Source organism: Lagenorhynchus albirostris, chromosome 3 (genome assembly GCF_949774975.1).
Source record: "Lagenorhynchus albirostris chromosome 3, mLagAlb1.1, whole genome shotgun sequence".
In the NCBI taxonomy this organism is placed as follows: domain Eukaryota; kingdom Metazoa; phylum Chordata; class Mammalia; order Artiodactyla; family Delphinidae; genus Lagenorhynchus; species Lagenorhynchus albirostris.
Window position 1 is genome coordinate 62,890,087 of NC_083097.1, and position 16,671 is coordinate 62,906,757.

Sequence of the window (16,671 nt, forward strand, 5' to 3'; positions counted from 1 at the left end):
AGAATTTTTCTTCTGACAGAAAGGTAATCACTTCTTGGTAGTTAAAAATCGTTGATAGAATTATAGGTAATGGGGCAGGGAGAGAATATATTTTTATTTTCTTGCTCTTTGTTTTTACTGATGTTTTTTGAGGACTATCATTAAATAGATGCACTACCCTATTTCTCGGTATTACCACTTAGTTATTTGGGGACCCTCTATTTTTTTAAATATTGGAGTTATTCAGATATTACTAATTGAATTAATATCTATAAACCCAAAGTTGATCTGTTGGGTAGTTGAGAACCTTAAGTGTAGTTGTCATTCTGCTGTCTTAACCAATTGGGTTTTTTTGTTTGTTTTTTAAATCTTTCTTTTCTGATGGCAAAGGGGAATATAGAAAACCTTTCTTGAGGGCACTGTGAAAATTACCTGAGAAAGAGTATTTTCTAACGTAATGGATATGTATTATTTGAGAATTTCTATAGTTCATTTAGTTTATTTTAGAGCCATAACTTGCAATAATAGAGGAAATAATAGAGGAAAGATCAGATATGAAAATGAATGGCATACCATAGGCAAAAATAATAAGTACTCATTAGTATTCTTTCTAATAAGTATCTTGTTTGGGCCTGGATTGCAAACAGATGATATCCTCCTTTATGCATATTGTGCTAAAAGTAAATTGCTGAATATTGCTTGCTGGTATGTTTCCTATCTTTCTTCTTTTCCCTGCCTTCTTTGTCTTTGCAAGTTCAATTCATGTTGAACATCATTATTTCTGTTCCCTCTAAGATACAAAATACAAAATGAAATAAAATTTCAAAAAATCTTAAAATCAGCATAAGTACTGTTTATGTATTAAAATTACTTATATGACCTTTGAGAGAAATTTTAAGTGACAGTTGGAGAAAGCTCTCATCTTGTCCTTGATACACTTCAGAAAGTACAACTGCTCTTTATAGAAATAATTAAGAAGGATATACATTTATAAAGAAATCTAAATATTATTGGATGGAATCTTGGTATGTACAGTAAGGTTTTATTTATGAATTAGAAAATCTTTTGCTACCATAGGAATTCATTTGGTTAACTGAGTGATATACCTCAGTCAGGGTTAGAATATCTTAGTTTTTCAGGTCCTTTCTGGCCTACTCCAAACATTGGTGAAACCTTTACTGGAAGAAAATCTTCAGATTTCCAAATTGCCAACATAAAGAAAATTCTCTCTTCTTCAGACAGCCTTATGTTAGGATTTATAGAATTTTTTGGTGTGTTTTTAAATGGCCTCACATTTTTCCCTTTTTCTTTTTGTTAGGAATCTTTTAGTCCTGCTCTACAGCTGCACCTTGTACATCAAGCTCCGTGTAATGTTCCTCCTTACCTCTCAAAGAATGAATCAAATCTTGGGGACCTCTTACTGGGCTTTCTTAAATATTATGCTACAGAATTTGAGTAAGTGAAATTTCAAATTGTGTTTATTCGTTTGTAAATAAGTGAATGCTACAAATTGGGTCATAAACTGTATTTATCAATTTCAGTGTTGTAAACTACTCCAAAAATGTGCAGTTTATAAAATTTAATATCTAATAATTAATTAGAAACTAAATAGCTTTCCTGTTTCTAGCTAATAAAAAAAATTAGAGTTCAATAAGCCCAGTTTTAGTTGATTTCAGTAGTGATCCCATTTTATATTTAGCCACCTCTTTCCACTGTAGGGCCTGAATAAATGTTTGTGTTGGTCCTGTGTAGGTGCTGTATAGTATGGAACATCTGTTTTCCCGGAACTTAAAATTTGTAATAAAAAACACAGCTAAAACAACTTGGAAAAAGTTCTACTTAATACTTGATATCTGAATAAATAGTTGTGTTTGTATGATATACAAATCAAGGACTACTCCTTTTCCTTTTTTTTTTTTTTTTTTTGGTGAGGGTGATACATAAACATGAAACAGTAAAGTGTATAGTCAGGCTGGCCATAACTGAAAGTTCTTACAGGAGTTTTTAGTCCAGATAGAGTGGGATTAGGGGTTGTTTGCAGCTCTTCTGATCAATTTGGAAAAGCTTGAAGGAGAGAATGAATGAGAGAACTTAGAAGTTGTACAGTTAGAGGAGGAGGGTACAGTGACCATAGGGTGCCAGTTTGAAGAGGTTTGGAGAGGGGAACAATAATAGTAAGCCTAATAAATTGCTATTGCTTGGTGGGAAGAACTATTCTAAGCAGATTATATGTATTATCTCATTAGTTTACATAATAGCCAAATGAGTTGGTATTATTTTATGCCCATTTTACCAGTGAGGCATATAGAGAGGTGAGGAAACTGGCCCAAAGATCACACAGGTAGTAAGGGGAATACTTCAGATAGTTTTGACTGCAAAATTCACTCTCTTAACTATGATACTTTACTGAAATGTTGATATTATCTGCTATCATACAGGAGTTTTAAAGAAACTTGACTCATATAAGATGATTTGAAACATAGGACCTGAAGGAAGAAGTGTTCTTTACATTTCTCCAAGTAAAGTTTCTATCAGACTGCCTGTTTTGTTTATGGTTGTGTCTCCATTACGTAGCCCAATGCCAGGTAGTGGTACTTGAAAAATACTTGCTATAGGTAAATAATTTTGAAGCAGAAAGTAAGATTATGGATATGAGTCAGAGATCGTCAAGGTGACTTAGAAATTACTGAATTAGGTTAACAAAAGGAGTAAGAAAAGTGCTGAAGAAAAGTAGTTCAAGAAGAATGAAGTTATAATAATCCAGGTTAAAAATGACCAGGACCTGAATGTAAGTCTAGGCAACAAAGATAAAAAGGAAGGAGCTTTCATCTGTATAAAGATGAGGAAAGATTTAAGACTGTATGAGACATGGGACGTAAGAGAATATAAAGGTTATTCTAGAGTTAAGATTTTTTAAGATGTTGCAGTGATAATAGCTAATGTTTCGTGAATGTTTACCTAGTGTCCTGCAGTATGCCGAGTGAATCCCATGTATTATCTCATTTAATCCTCACAATAACCCCTTTCAAACTTCGGGAATTTGTGAACTTGAAACTTGCCCGTAATGATACAGTTAGATAGCCAGAGAACTGGGATTCAAATTCAGGTGACTAAAACCACATTCTTAGTTGTTAGACTGTATTGGCATCATCTGTTGTGTCATGTAAATTAGATATTGGGGGAAGTTCATAGAAGAAAGATATTTTTCTGCCATGTAGAGTTTAGGATTAGAGCATCTAGAGAAATACTTTGAAAATCATCTGCTTTGTTGGACTGAAACAAAATGGTAGATGTGCAGGTTTGTATGTTAGTTTAGTATTAACAGAAACTAGCTTGCTGTGCCAAATGAATCTGGCTAAGAGGTTTTGAACTTTTGGACGCACTTGTTATGATGCTACATGAGTTAGGTGACATCTTCACCTACTGTTTCATCATATAGTGCATTGTTGTTTCATACCAGATATTTTCAGAAATTTGACTGTAGGGAGCATAGCCAAGAGTGTAGTCATGGTAATGAACTAGGTTCTGTGCAGAAGAATTCTGGCAGCCATTAGAAGCATTTGTAAGGATGTTTTCTGAACTTTGAGATACTATTTAAAAATTCCCTTTACTTGAAGACAAAGAATTAAGTGCCTGTGAAAGGATGCTTGAGTACCTGGTATGAATGGTGCAGAAATTTTATATGGCCATTTAAAATTACCATTAAAAAGATTTTCTTACCTACTTCACTCGCAGCTTTCTCCTTAAACCTTGCTGCTGAAAATTCTTAAAATGAAGCCAGCTTTCTAGAAATGTACCTAGGAATGAGGAACTGACACAATAGGAAAAAAAAGGATCAGGTGGTTCAGGAGTCTAGAAAAACATACAGTCAGAATTTAATCACTTTGTAACTTAGCAAAACAACAAAAAAGAAAAGAAAATTTTAAATTCTAAATATCTTACAGACTCATAGCTACTGGAGATTCTAGGAACCTTAAAAGGTATCTGTTTTTATAATTCTCTTTATTTTCTGGATGCCCAATCACATGTCATTACTGCTAGTTTATCTGTTGAATTAAAAATACATACCTGTATACTTAAATACATACATTTTTTGAAAAAGGAAATACAAAGGACAATTTTTCTATCTCCTTTCTTACTATTTTTTCCTCATTTTATTTCATCAGTAAATCATTGAGTGCCTACTCTATACCAAGCTATTTTCTATGCACTGGGGATATAGCAGTTAACAAAAGTGTCTTTATGGAGCTTATCTTGTAGTATGGAGAGATAGACAGTAAACAAATGTACAGTATGTTAGATGGCGGTAAGTAGAGAAAAATAAAGCAAAAGCAAGAAAGGATATTCTGGTGTGTGTAGTTGTTGCAATTTTAATACCTGTATTGCCGTTTAATACCTAGCGTGGTAAGACAGTCTCACCGAAAAGGTGACCTTTGAAATAAAGACCCAACGGAGAGGAAGGTGTGAGTTATGTGTCTATATGGGAGAAGAGCTTTCCAAACAGAAGGAAAAACAACTGCAAAGACCCTGAGGTGGAGGTTTGCCTAACATGTTCAAGGAACAGCAAAGAGGCCAGTGTGACTGGAAGAGAGTGTAGAAGTCAATGATGTCAGAGAGTTAAGGAAGTCCATGTCATGTAGCGTCTTGTGGTTAATTTTGATGACTTTGGCTTTTCCTCTGGGTAAAATGGGAAACCACTGGAGGGATTTCAGTAGAGAAATTGCGTGATCTGATTTAGTTTATAACATGCTCATCCTGGTTGGTGGATAAGAATAGACTGAAGGGGGAGCCGAAGGCAGAAGCAAGGAGACTGTTTAGAAAGGTGTTGTAGTAATCTAAGAGAAGTCATGTAGCTTGGGTAAAGGTGGTTGCAGTGGAAGTGGATGAGAAGTGGTCAGATTCCACTTACATTTTGATTTGCCATAGATTAGATGTGACCTAAGAGAAAGCGAGGAGCCAAGAATGGCTTCTAAGATTTTGGCCTGAGCAACTGCAAAGGTGGAGTTGCCATTAGGTGTGATGTGGAAGACAAGGGAGGAACATTACTGATTTTGCACATTTTAAGGTTGAGATACCCACAAAATATTCAAGTAGAGATACTGAGTAGAGTTGGATATACAACTCTAGAGTTCAGGAGCGAGGTCACAGTTAGAGCTTTATATTTGGGAGTTGTCAGCAGGTAGATGGTATTTAATGCTAGGAAACTTTTTGAGAAAACCAAGGGAATATAGATAGAAAAGGTTTAGTCCAAAGACTAAACCCTTAGATACTCCAGTGTTAAGAGGGGTACAGGAAATACAGAAGATACAAGAGTGTTTTAAATGACAGTGAAGAGAGAAAGACAAATTCAGAATGTAGATATTCTGTGAAACAATTGGCCTAGTCTCTCAAAAAGTCAATATCTTAAAAAAAAAAGTGGAGGGGACATTTCCAGATTAAAGAGATGGAACAATCAAATACAGTGGATGAACCTGGATTACAATCTGATTGTAGAGAGGGTGGAAAAATTATAAAAGGCATTTGAGTTACATTAATTTCTTGATGCTGTTGGTATTACAAAGGAGAATAGCCTTATTCTTAGATATATGCCAAAGGATAAAGAAATGAAGTTTCACTCTGTCTGCAGCTTAACAAAAGGGTCAGTTCAAAACATACACATATACACAAGCAAATGTGGCAAAATATTAACCACTGTTGCACTGCTTTTAAGTTTTATGCTTTTCATTTTTCCCTTTGAAAAATGTCAATACAGAGATGAAATAAAAATAGATTAGGTATGAGAAGGAACTAATATATAGTAATCAAAAAAGGAAGAATCATTGAGAAAGGAGGAAAGCCAATAGAATGTGGTATCTTGGAATCCAACGGGGAAAAACGTTTTGAGGAGGAGGGAGTGATTATGTGCGTCACATTTTTTGATAGATCAAGTACAAGATGAGAACTAAAAGCTGACCATTGAAGCATCTGTCCATGTGGAGGCTACTGGACCCTTGACAGGAGCAGTGGATAAAAAGCGTCATTGGGGCCTTTCTCACCTTCTGAGATGGCCCATACTCTGTGGAGGGTGTTTCTCCCAAGGCCAGTCTCGCCTTCTGAGATGGCCCACACTCTGTGCAGTGTGTTTCTTTCTAAATAAATCCACTTTTTCCCTATAAAAAAAAAAAAAAGTGTCGTTGGTGTGAGCTAAAGAGAGAAAAGGAGGGGAGGATTTAGGCAGTGTAGCTAACTCTCTAGGGAAATTTACATACTTGTAAAGGGAGCAGAAAAAGTGGGGTAGAAATTGGAGGATTAAGCAGGGTTGAGATTTTGTTTTTAGAAAGAAATTTTGCCATCTTTATGGCAAAATTGATGATATCAGAAAAATTGTAGTAAATTGTTGAACAGTCTACTTGTTTGAGTAGAGAAGGATTGGAATCTAGAGCACCAGTGGAATAGAAGCGCTGACAATTCATTAATAATAATGAGGAAAAAAAGAATATATAGATACAGACAAATGCAGGTTGATGTGGTGGGAGCTAGAGGAAACTATCTTTTGATTGTTTTAGTTTTTTTAGTGAAATGAAGCATGGACATCAGCCAGGAAGGATTGTGAGGGAGTAGATTTGAGAAGTGAGGAGAAGGTATGAATTATCACGTAGAAGAGTAAAGGAGTGAATTAACTATGGAAATATAATATGATTGGTGGGTAGTGGCATTTAGGATCATTTTGAGCTAAGTCATCATGAATTTAAAGTGATCATAAACGGAAAGGTCAATATGGTTGCATTTTTTCTCCAGCGCTGTTTAGCTGCTTGGGAAAGGATTGGAGTAAACAAAGATTTAATTATAGTTGTATCAGCCAAGTAAGTTCAGTGCAGCAAGAGCAGGTAAGAGAGTTGAGAGATGTGCAAGGGAGTGATTTTAATAATTGACCATGGACAGGACATATTAAATTCAGTCTTGAAAATGGGCACAGTGTTGCCTACATGACATCTAGGTGGCAGTTTCCAATAGGTACTTGTACATTTTGTCGTGGGGCTTAGTAGCTGGAGAAGAAGATTTGGGAAAGAAACATCAGAGTACTGAAGCCCGGATGGGTGCTCTAGCATTTGAAAAAGATTGAAAAAGACAAAGTCCTGATAGACACCAGCATTTAAAGGGTCAGGCAGAAGAGGAACCAGTCAAAACAAAACTCCAGGATTAGAGTCAAGCTTTTTCTCTGTTTACAAGATTTGAAATCCCTAACAAAGTGTTTGTTTGTTTGATTATTTGCTTCCCAGCCCTTAGTAATAGAATAAAAATATACAATTTTTTCACTTACTTTGACTAGTCTTAGCATATATGCAGCCATGTGGTATCGGACACATAATTTTGTCTATATTAGACTTAAATTTTTCTTTGTAATGTTGTTGAAGTCTGCATTTCCAATTTAATCAATTGTCTCAAAATACTTTGTTTGTCACAAAAAGAATGGCTAGAAGAGAATTAATAAATGAGTACCAGCTCATTATCATTACTGAAGAAAAAAAGCAAGCATCTTACCAATATAGTCAGAAATCTGTTTTATATTCAAAAGATTATCATACATTATCAGATCTGTTTTAGATTAAGCCCCATATCTGTTGTTCTAGTCTTTTCTGAAACATCCTTCTTTTATAGATTGTATCTTATTTTATACTTTAATTATTGAGTGACAATGACAGATTTTCACATGGCAAGCAAATTATGGTAGAGAAATATGGTATGATAAAAGGCTTAGTTTAGAGCCTGTTTTAAAGAAGGAAATGTATAGGGAAAATATTTCTAAATTACCATTTGAATTCTACATTTAAATTCACCTCTAAGATTAAAAGTAGTATATAAGTTACGTATCATGTTTATGATTTGAAATATTTAATAATTTCAAATATTTGAAAGTTCTTCAAAAATGCAGTAGATTGAATCAGTCCAAATAGTAGTGGTTCAAATATTCTTTTTTAATTCCTCTATGAAGTACTTCAAATGATACAGTCATTTAAATAACTGAATTGTTTGGGTTGTTTATAGGTTGAAGATTAAACACTATCTGGTTAGTGATGAAAAAGTGAATATGGTTGTGTCACATATGTTTCTGTGATCCAGTTTAGAATCAAATACTGGCATGTAATATAAATTCAGGATTGGATTTAATAGAAATATAGTGGTGAAGAGAGTTCCTTTGATTTAAGAAAGTAAAAGTTTTAGTTTAACAGCAGGATACAGTATTTCAATATTTTAAACTTGTCTGAGAGAAAAAAATCAGTCCACCTCCTTTTAACATAATATTTCCTATTTTAATTCTACTGCAGATTCCACTGTCCTATAAGTTGAAATTAGAAACAAGTAGTCTCAGGAAAAAGTTCATTTTATTAGTGAAATTTGTCTTATGCGGTATAAAGTGAAGTAGCACAAAATGTAATTCTACTGTAATTTTGTGTGGGTCAGCAATGTGGTTATATAACTCTCCCCTTTACATTGTTATTTTTAAGAAAATTTTGGTAACACACTTGGACCAGTAGAGCAGTGTACTTCTTTTCTGTTTGGAGTCCAAACTAACAGAGCTGCTGCACATGAAGGATCTAAAACATCTTACTGTAACCAATCCTAAGTATTTCTTTTTGACAACCCACTTATTTTTAAAAAACATAAATTCTGATATATATTTTTAAAGAACTTAAAGCTGTCTTTGCAAACTATTTCTAAACTGTATTCTTGGTAAGAAAAAATAGAAAATCATACTTTGAGGATTCTTTTCAGTTATCAAACTTTACAAGATGCAATATTTTCTTGCATGTTTAACATAGAAATTAGTCAATTTTCCAGAAACAAATGCCATACTGGACCCACGATTATATCCTTATGGATTCTCTAATAAATAGAGACAGAGTAGGACAAGTGTTGCATTTGGAATGTCCCAAACCATGGTCTTTCTCCTACTGAAATGATGGAGAAAGCTAAATACAGCTGAAAAAAAGAAATCAGCTATACCCCAAACTCATTTTTCTATTGAATACAAGCTGAGTGGTTATGTGTTTTTAAAATGTTTTTGAAAAAAGGAAAATTGTACTTGTATAAAATTATTATAATTTGAACTTGTACAAAATTATTATAAATTTAAAAAACAGTGTAAGGTTAGGATATACTAAAGACGGGACAGTTTACCTTCAAGCATGCTGATAAAATTGTTTTACTTGAATAAAACTTCACTGTTAACATCTACATCTGATATACAGCAATAACGGTATGTTTTCATAGAGTATTTTTTTTTTCTTAAAACAGCATCTTCTTGCTTCTACTGGAAAATTAAAAATTTTTCTGCTATAAATCGTATCGGTAGAGGTGCACCTGAACAGAAATTATTTAATGATGCCAGAAAACAACACAAGAAGATTACCTCTCTCTTACCAAATAAAAAATTCTTACTGGGGTGTTAACAAGGAACATAGTTTTTTTGCTTACTTACATTTTATTTTTCATATTACTTCATTTATTCAAAAAATATGTATTGAATACCTAGTTTATACTAAGCAACTAGGTGAAGAGTAAAATACACAAATAGCTCAGCATCTTGGAGCTTTCATTCTATTTAGGGGAGACACACAATAACATAATAAATAAGCAAATTGTTAGAATGTAAGTGCTGTGGAGACAAACGAAGTAGAGAAGGGGAAATGGGGATCGAGGTGCAGAGGGTTGAAGCAAATTCCAGTTCTGTGAGAAGATCAGAGTAGGCTTAACTACTGATATAATAAAAATAATAAAAGGGAAGTTAAGAAAATAGTTAACATGATTAATGTTTTTCTTTTGATAGCTGGAACAGTCAAATGATTTCAGTTCGTGAAGCCAAAGCCATTCCCAGGCCTGATGGTATTGAGTGGAGAAATAAATACATCTGTGTAGAAGGTAGCTTTCCCACAACACTCTCTATTTCCTATCCAACTATCATCATGGTACTGAGAGAATTACTTGAATACTTTCAGCTTATATTTCATCTAAAAGTAATACATTTATGTTCTGAAGTGGTTTATAAGTCTTTTAATCGTAAGATTTTAATTAAAAAATAATTTAAAATTCTTTAGTTGTAAAATAATAAACACGAATTTAGGTGTCGAATCTTTCCAGTCGGTAGGATTTGAGCAGTCTTCACGCACCTCTCATGCTTGTAGTTGGTTGAAATTTAGTTTCATGACTTACATACAGGTAGAAGAAAATGATTCTTTGAAATAAAATTAGTTCTTTTATACTTAAATATTGATAATTAATACAAGCTAGATTTTTATGAATATTAAATTGATTTTCCTTTAAAAATTAAATGGTCTGCAGATAGTCTGTTCTCTAAAATTAATTTACATGTAGTTGAATATTTCTTTAAGTCAGTGGAAACTGACTTCAAGAGGCAATATTGTTCTCACAGATGCCAAGTTGATGACTTTTGTAAATCTTGAGGTAACATAAAGGGTTGAGATTTGGCATTTGCAGGAAAACATCAAATTTAGAGTATTTTAATCTTGAATTATAATGCAACACATTAAGAGTTTATAAATGTGAAATTGAATCTCCTGCTTTGGTGTTTCGTTTGCTAAATTGCACAGTGTGTGTATGTTATTTTAGTTACTTGGTTCTTTTGAATATTAAATACAGTTGTAAAGTGCTACGTACTGTGATCTGATAGTTTAGCATATGGCGTTATTTTATTTTGAAAAGTACTGTGACAATAAAGTTTTTTGAAATAGCCTTTCTGAGCAATAAAAAAATAAGCAAAAGGAGTTTTTAAAATTACGTGCCTGGTTATATGACAAATCTAAAATTAACATCTCCATCAAATTTCCTATTCTTTCACACCTTTTTTGAGGTCTTTCCCCTCATTCTAGCAACTTCATTCTCTTTCTCACTAGTCTCTCTCTTTCAGCTTTACAGCATACATAGGTCTTCTCATCCTTGAAAAGTACTCTTGACTTGATCCTACTGGCTTTTCTGAGTACTTTTTTTCCTCTTTTTTATGCCAAAATTCTTCAACTCTAGTAATTTTAACCTACTGCTGGCATTATTTCAGCTCCCATCTCACTCCTGATGCCTTTAGTTATCCTTCTTTTCTCACTGTTATCTTCAGTTTCCTCATTCTCTTATAGAGAATCAGTTTCTTTGTCTCTGTATATGAACTCTTCTCTCTTATTTTGTGGGTGAAGGGTGAGTGGGGGTGAGGGTAGGGACATGGAAAGTAATATTGGAGACACACACATAAAATCTCTTATTTTGTTCTCTTCCTGTCTTGTCCACTTTTTTCTCTATTCTGTTTTTCTGTCTTTCACTGCCAAATTTCTGATACAAGTTACGGTTCTCATTGCATTTTTTTTAAGCCATTTAGTCACACCATAATTCTCTGCACTGTCTTCCATCCTCCCTGGTATTAAACCTCTACTTTCAAAGGCATTGACCTTTCTCCTACTAGACAAATCAGTGGTTTTTTATTATTTATTTATTTGTTTTTGGCTGCCTTGGGTCTTCATTGCTGTGTGCGGGCTTTCTCTAGTTGTGACGAGCGGGGGCTACTCTTCGTTGCAGTGCATGGGCTTCTCATTGCGGTGGCTTCTCTTGCTGCAGAGCACAGGCTCTACGTGCATGGGCTTCAGTAGTTGTGGCTTGCGGGCTCTAGAGCACAGGCTCAGTAGTTGTGGCGCACAGGCCTAGCTGCTCCGTGGCATATGGGATCTTCCCAGACCAGGGCTCGAACCTGTGTCCCCTGCATTGGCAGGCGGATTCTTAACCACTGCACCACCAGGGAAGTACCTCACAGTAGGTTCTTGACTCTATGATTCTTCAGAAATCTTACCTATTTTTATGATTTATACTTAATATACCTATGCTGTTTACTTAAAGATGTTTACTTTAGACATCTTCTCACTTGAATTTTATCTACCTTGTTAGACAGCTCATAGCTATTATAAAACTATTTATTATACACATAAATCTGATGTTAGGCTAAACCACATGCAATTGCTACTGTGTAGGTCAGAAACTGTCAAATATTGGCAATTTCATATAATTCAACCAAATAAAAAACTGAAGTTCTCATTTTAATAATTTCTTGTTTATATGTGCATTTAACATTGTAGAACCTTTTGATGGAACAAATACAGCCAGAGCTGTGCATGAAAAGCAGAAGTTTGACATGATCAAGGATCAATTTTTAAAGGTAAACAATGCATCAGATTAACTCTAGAAGCATTAGTGCACTAGTGTGCTTTGAAAATTAAAAAAAACATATAGGTAATAGGAAAGAACAGCTCTGGTTCCTGTGTTGTGAAGCAATTAATGTGGCGCAATAGGGAATTTATTACTTGAATTTAGAAATACTCCTTCAGAGAGATCTGACTCCGCTTTTACTCACATGGCTTTCACTTTGTGGAAATAAGCATTTTCACAGTGAGCTTATTAAGCTCTCAAAATGAATGAATAAAACCTAAAGGACTCCTTTCCCTCCTTAAAATATTGGGGAAGAAATATAGCCTTAGAAGAAAGCCATATCTGTTCCATATTTTTCTTCTATATACCCCCTGTAATAAGGAACTAGAGCTCCATTTTATCTTTGTTTATATTCTGAGAAGTTAAACAAAATGTATGTGTTTGTGTGCACACACATTTTATATATATAAAGTCATATATATGTAAACTGTAGTTTATTCCTTAGCTCTCTAGTCCACAGTATGAATTTTTTCATCAGTGATTTTGCTAGGTTTGATTCCTAGCTTCAAGTTATTCAACAATACAGAGTAGAAACACATTGATAGAAATATGTATAGTAATATTATGAGACATATAGGAGAGAATACTTCATAGAATAAAAAGATCAAGGAACTTGTGAAGATCATTATAGAGGCATATTTTTTCATTACCGAGACATCATATAAAGTGGACTTTATTTTGATGATTATTAAAAATGCAAGTGTATCATGTTTACAGGCTGTCCTTCAAATTAGGCCCTCTCAGTTTGTCAACCAGAATAGAAAATTTAGAATGAAATGGAATTCTGTAGGGCAAAACAAGTATCCAAGAGGGAATGTTTTTCTCTATCAGATTAAATTGAGAACTCAAAAATAGCATTTGTACATTTCTGTTCTTACTGATGGGTGAGCTTTCATTTATGATTGTTTAGCTATAAAACCAGTACTTTTAGTCAGTTGAACAACTGAAGTAAGAGCAAACTGCAAAGATCTGCAGCCAGATTTTTTGGTAGTGGGCCAGATTTTTAGCTTATGAACAAGAATTTCAGTTTCTTTTTTCTCTTAAAAATTCTTTTCACTCTTCTTGTCTAGATGTATTGTATAAGGTGCTTTATTATAGATTTACTCTCTCTTTCTTCATAAATACAGTTTTTAATTGGAAGAGCTTTCTAGATACAAAATAGTCAGTCAAATAATTGAAGTAATCTTTCCTTACCCTCTCAAACCCAAAGGTTTTGTATTAATTACTTTGCTGTTTTAAATGACATTATCTAAATCGGTGAATAAATGTTAATATTGTCAGTTGCATCTTTTTGTACCACCTATGTGCTCATTTCTTTATTAATGAATTGGAACTACACAGGTGTAAAGTTTTTAAATAACATCTTTCTGATGACAGAAACAATACTTTTACTGTGTTAAAAACTTGGGAGATAAAAACACAGACACAAAAAAGTCACCCCAAATTTTACTGCCTTGAGAAATCACTGTTAACATTCTAGTAACTCTCCTTTCAGCCTTTTGTTCCACATATATTTTAGGTTTTAAGAATGATTTTTCTTTCTCTTCCAGTCATGGCACAGATTGAAAAACAAACGAGATTTGAACAGTATACTACCGTTAAGAACTGCTGTCCTGAAAAGATAACTGGCCTCTATTTCTTAATAAAGAACAGTAGTAACATCATAATGCATTTTGTTTACCTTCATCATGGTTTCTTTTTAATTGTTCTTCTTGTTTTCATGTTTTATTCTTAAGAGGACATACTTATATATGCATATTTTATTATGACATTTCCTAATAAAACCCTTTGATTTAAAGATGTATTTTTGAAAATGTTTACATTGATAATTAGTAATATTATGGCATGAATTTTCAGGAGATCAAATAAAATATTTTTTTGAGAATTATCAAATAAAAGTTTTTTGCTATAACTGTAATTAATTGTACCACATGCTAATACTGAAGAGATGTGTGGACTGTTTTGGAAAGGGTCTGATGTATACATACTTAAAAGTATCACCTTCGGTAGATGGTTTGTTGCCTGAGTCTGTTCTAGTGAAGTGAAGATTCGAGTCAGTTATTCAGTTACTTGAAGCAAAATGAAATCTTTTATTTCAGTGAAATCACTGCAGAGGCATGAAATACTGGACAATTGCCTTAAGTCCTCACTTGACTCATCAGGATAAACTGAGGCTTTGTGTCGATATTAGCATTTCATTAGTACCTCACATGCTTTTGGTGTACTTGTGATTGCTTTAAATTTTGTGTTGAAACAACTACATTTTGCACTGTAATAATATGAGCACTAACTGTGTATTGTACAGCAGTTAGGGAATTGTTTTGAAGAATCAGTTCAGTGTAGACATTTTGAAAAGGTTAAGTCCTCTGTGCTTTATGATAGCTTAGTGCAATTTGCACTTTTGTTTTACTTCCCGTTTTCCTGCTTTTATTTTTCCTGTGACATGAAGCAACAGAAACTGAAAGATCAAAGTTGAGATTATATCCTATTGATAGTATCAGTTTTTTCTGTGTATAATTATAGGATTGTAATCTAAACTGGAATTTTTAGGCAGTAAGCCACTATAAAATGTTCTAGATAAGACATAACATTATTATAAATAAAAGCTTAATGTTTGTAAAGATATCTTTTCCACAAGAAGAAATAGTGGTGGCTGCTAAAAATGCTGCAGTGTTTATTAAGGTCGTTTTTGGTTTATGTAAATATTTGTAAATTGGTCAGTGCCTGTAAATTTAAATATAAATAATCTTAAAAACAGTTTTAACTTTTTCAAAAGGACTGTGTACAACTTCTTTTAGACCTGCTGTAGCACAGTTTGTACCTCTAATGTATTTGGTTTTTTTGCAGACCAATTCAAATGCTAACAAGACTTTTGCTTTTTGACTCATAAAAGGTGCATATTTTCATTTTTTTCTTTAAGTTTAAATTTTTGTATGATCAAATGGAATAAAGTTTATATATGGAAATTGTCGATGTGTTTTTTGCTTTTTTTTTTTTCTTTCTTCTGTGAAAGTCTTTACTTCTGAGATGAGATTGAGGCTGTAGTTATCATCTGGAGCTGAACCGAATCCAGTTATTGTGTGTAATTATTTAGATTATGCAGAGAATCTTGGAATCAAGTTCATTCATCTTTAAGCCAACTAGCCACATCAACACCCTATTTCTCTGGCATTATTAGGAATGAAGCTTTCCACACAGGTGAATTTTTCAGTTTACTGATGATTAATGCTTTTGAAGCAATTAAGCTTTATATACTAGTTCTTTTTCTTGGAAATTTCCCTAAAATGTAATTTACACTATGCAACTCTTCTTTATCAGAATGTGTTGAGTATAATTAATATTCCAGTAATGACTCCAGGTAATAATTATAAACAATAAATAATAGCCATAGTACTCCATAGTAATACTGTGTAGCTGTCAGACATGGATAAGTGTCTGGGGCATTCTGCCTCTACAGTATTATGACATTTCCTAATAAAGCCCCAGAATTTACCATGGACTCCTTCATGCCACTGTTTCCTCAGCTTTCAGTGACCACCAGGCCCCCTATCTCACTGCTGCTGCTTTTCAGCCATATCGCTATAACAGATAATCAAGAAGTTAATAAATTTACACCCAGTTGTAAATCAATAGACTGAAACCTAAGATTATGCACTTTGTGACTGCTAAATATGTCAGATAAGTGGTCTGTCAATATATGAGAGAATTTTTTTTTTTTTTTGCAGTACGCGGGCCTCTCACTGTTGTGGCGTCTCCCGTTGCGGCGCACAGGCTCCGGACGCGCAGGCTCAGCGGCCATGTCTCACGGGCCCAGCCGCCCTGCGGCATGTGGGATCTTCCCGGACCAGGGCATGAACCCGTGTCCCCTGCATCGGCAGACGGACTCTCAACCACTGCGCCACCAGGGAAGCCCTGAGAGAATTTTTAGGCTTTTAAATTATTTTCAATATGAATTATTTAATTGTGTTGTGAATAATAACATTCTTTTCTATTTGTATTGATCTGGCCATTTCTATTTATGTTGTTACTCAGGAAAGTAGTGTTAGAAAGTTTAAAATGTGCAATCTGTACTGCAGTTCTAAATTTTGGATTGGTTTGAGCTAAGATCTTCACAAATCTTGTTGACTATAGTTAGTGTTCCTAAGAAATTTTGAGTTAAATGGAGGGAATATACCTGTAGTTTTTTTGTGTGTGTGTGATACGCGGGCCTCTCACTGTTGTGGCCTCTCCCGTTGCAGGCTCCAGACGCGCAGGCTCAGCGGCCATGGCTCACAGCCAGCCGCTCCACGGCATGTGGAATCCTCCCAGTCCAGGGCACGGACGCACGTCCCCTGCATTGGCAGGCGGACTCTCAACCACTGCGCCACCAGGGAAGCCCACCTGTAGTTTTGATTAGTGTTTAATAGATCCCACAGCTGCAATTGATTCCTTTTTGTCCTAATGAGCAGACAC

The 16,671-nt window shown here is 34.3% G+C and overlaps 1 protein-coding gene across 8 annotated transcripts in view; it reads left to right on the plus strand.

The window, feature by feature from the left end:
- TENT2 (terminal nucleotidyltransferase 2) overlaps positions 1-14,105 on the plus strand; it is a 57,221-nt gene extending 43,116 nt beyond the window's left edge. For all 8 annotated transcript variants that reach the window (XM_060143188.1, XM_060143187.1, XM_060143186.1 and 5 more), the window contains 4 exons: positions 1,298-1,434; positions 9,788-9,879; positions 12,090-12,169; positions 13,770-14,105. In XM_060143188.1, the coding sequence (XP_059999171.1) occupies positions 1,298-1,434; positions 9,788-9,879; positions 12,090-12,169; positions 13,770-13,844 (384 nt within the window). In that variant the 3' untranslated portion in view covers positions 13,845-14,105. The remainder of the gene's footprint in view (positions 1-1,297; positions 1,435-9,787; positions 9,880-12,089; positions 12,170-13,769) is intronic.
- Positions 14,106-16,671: the final 2,566 nt, after the last annotated feature.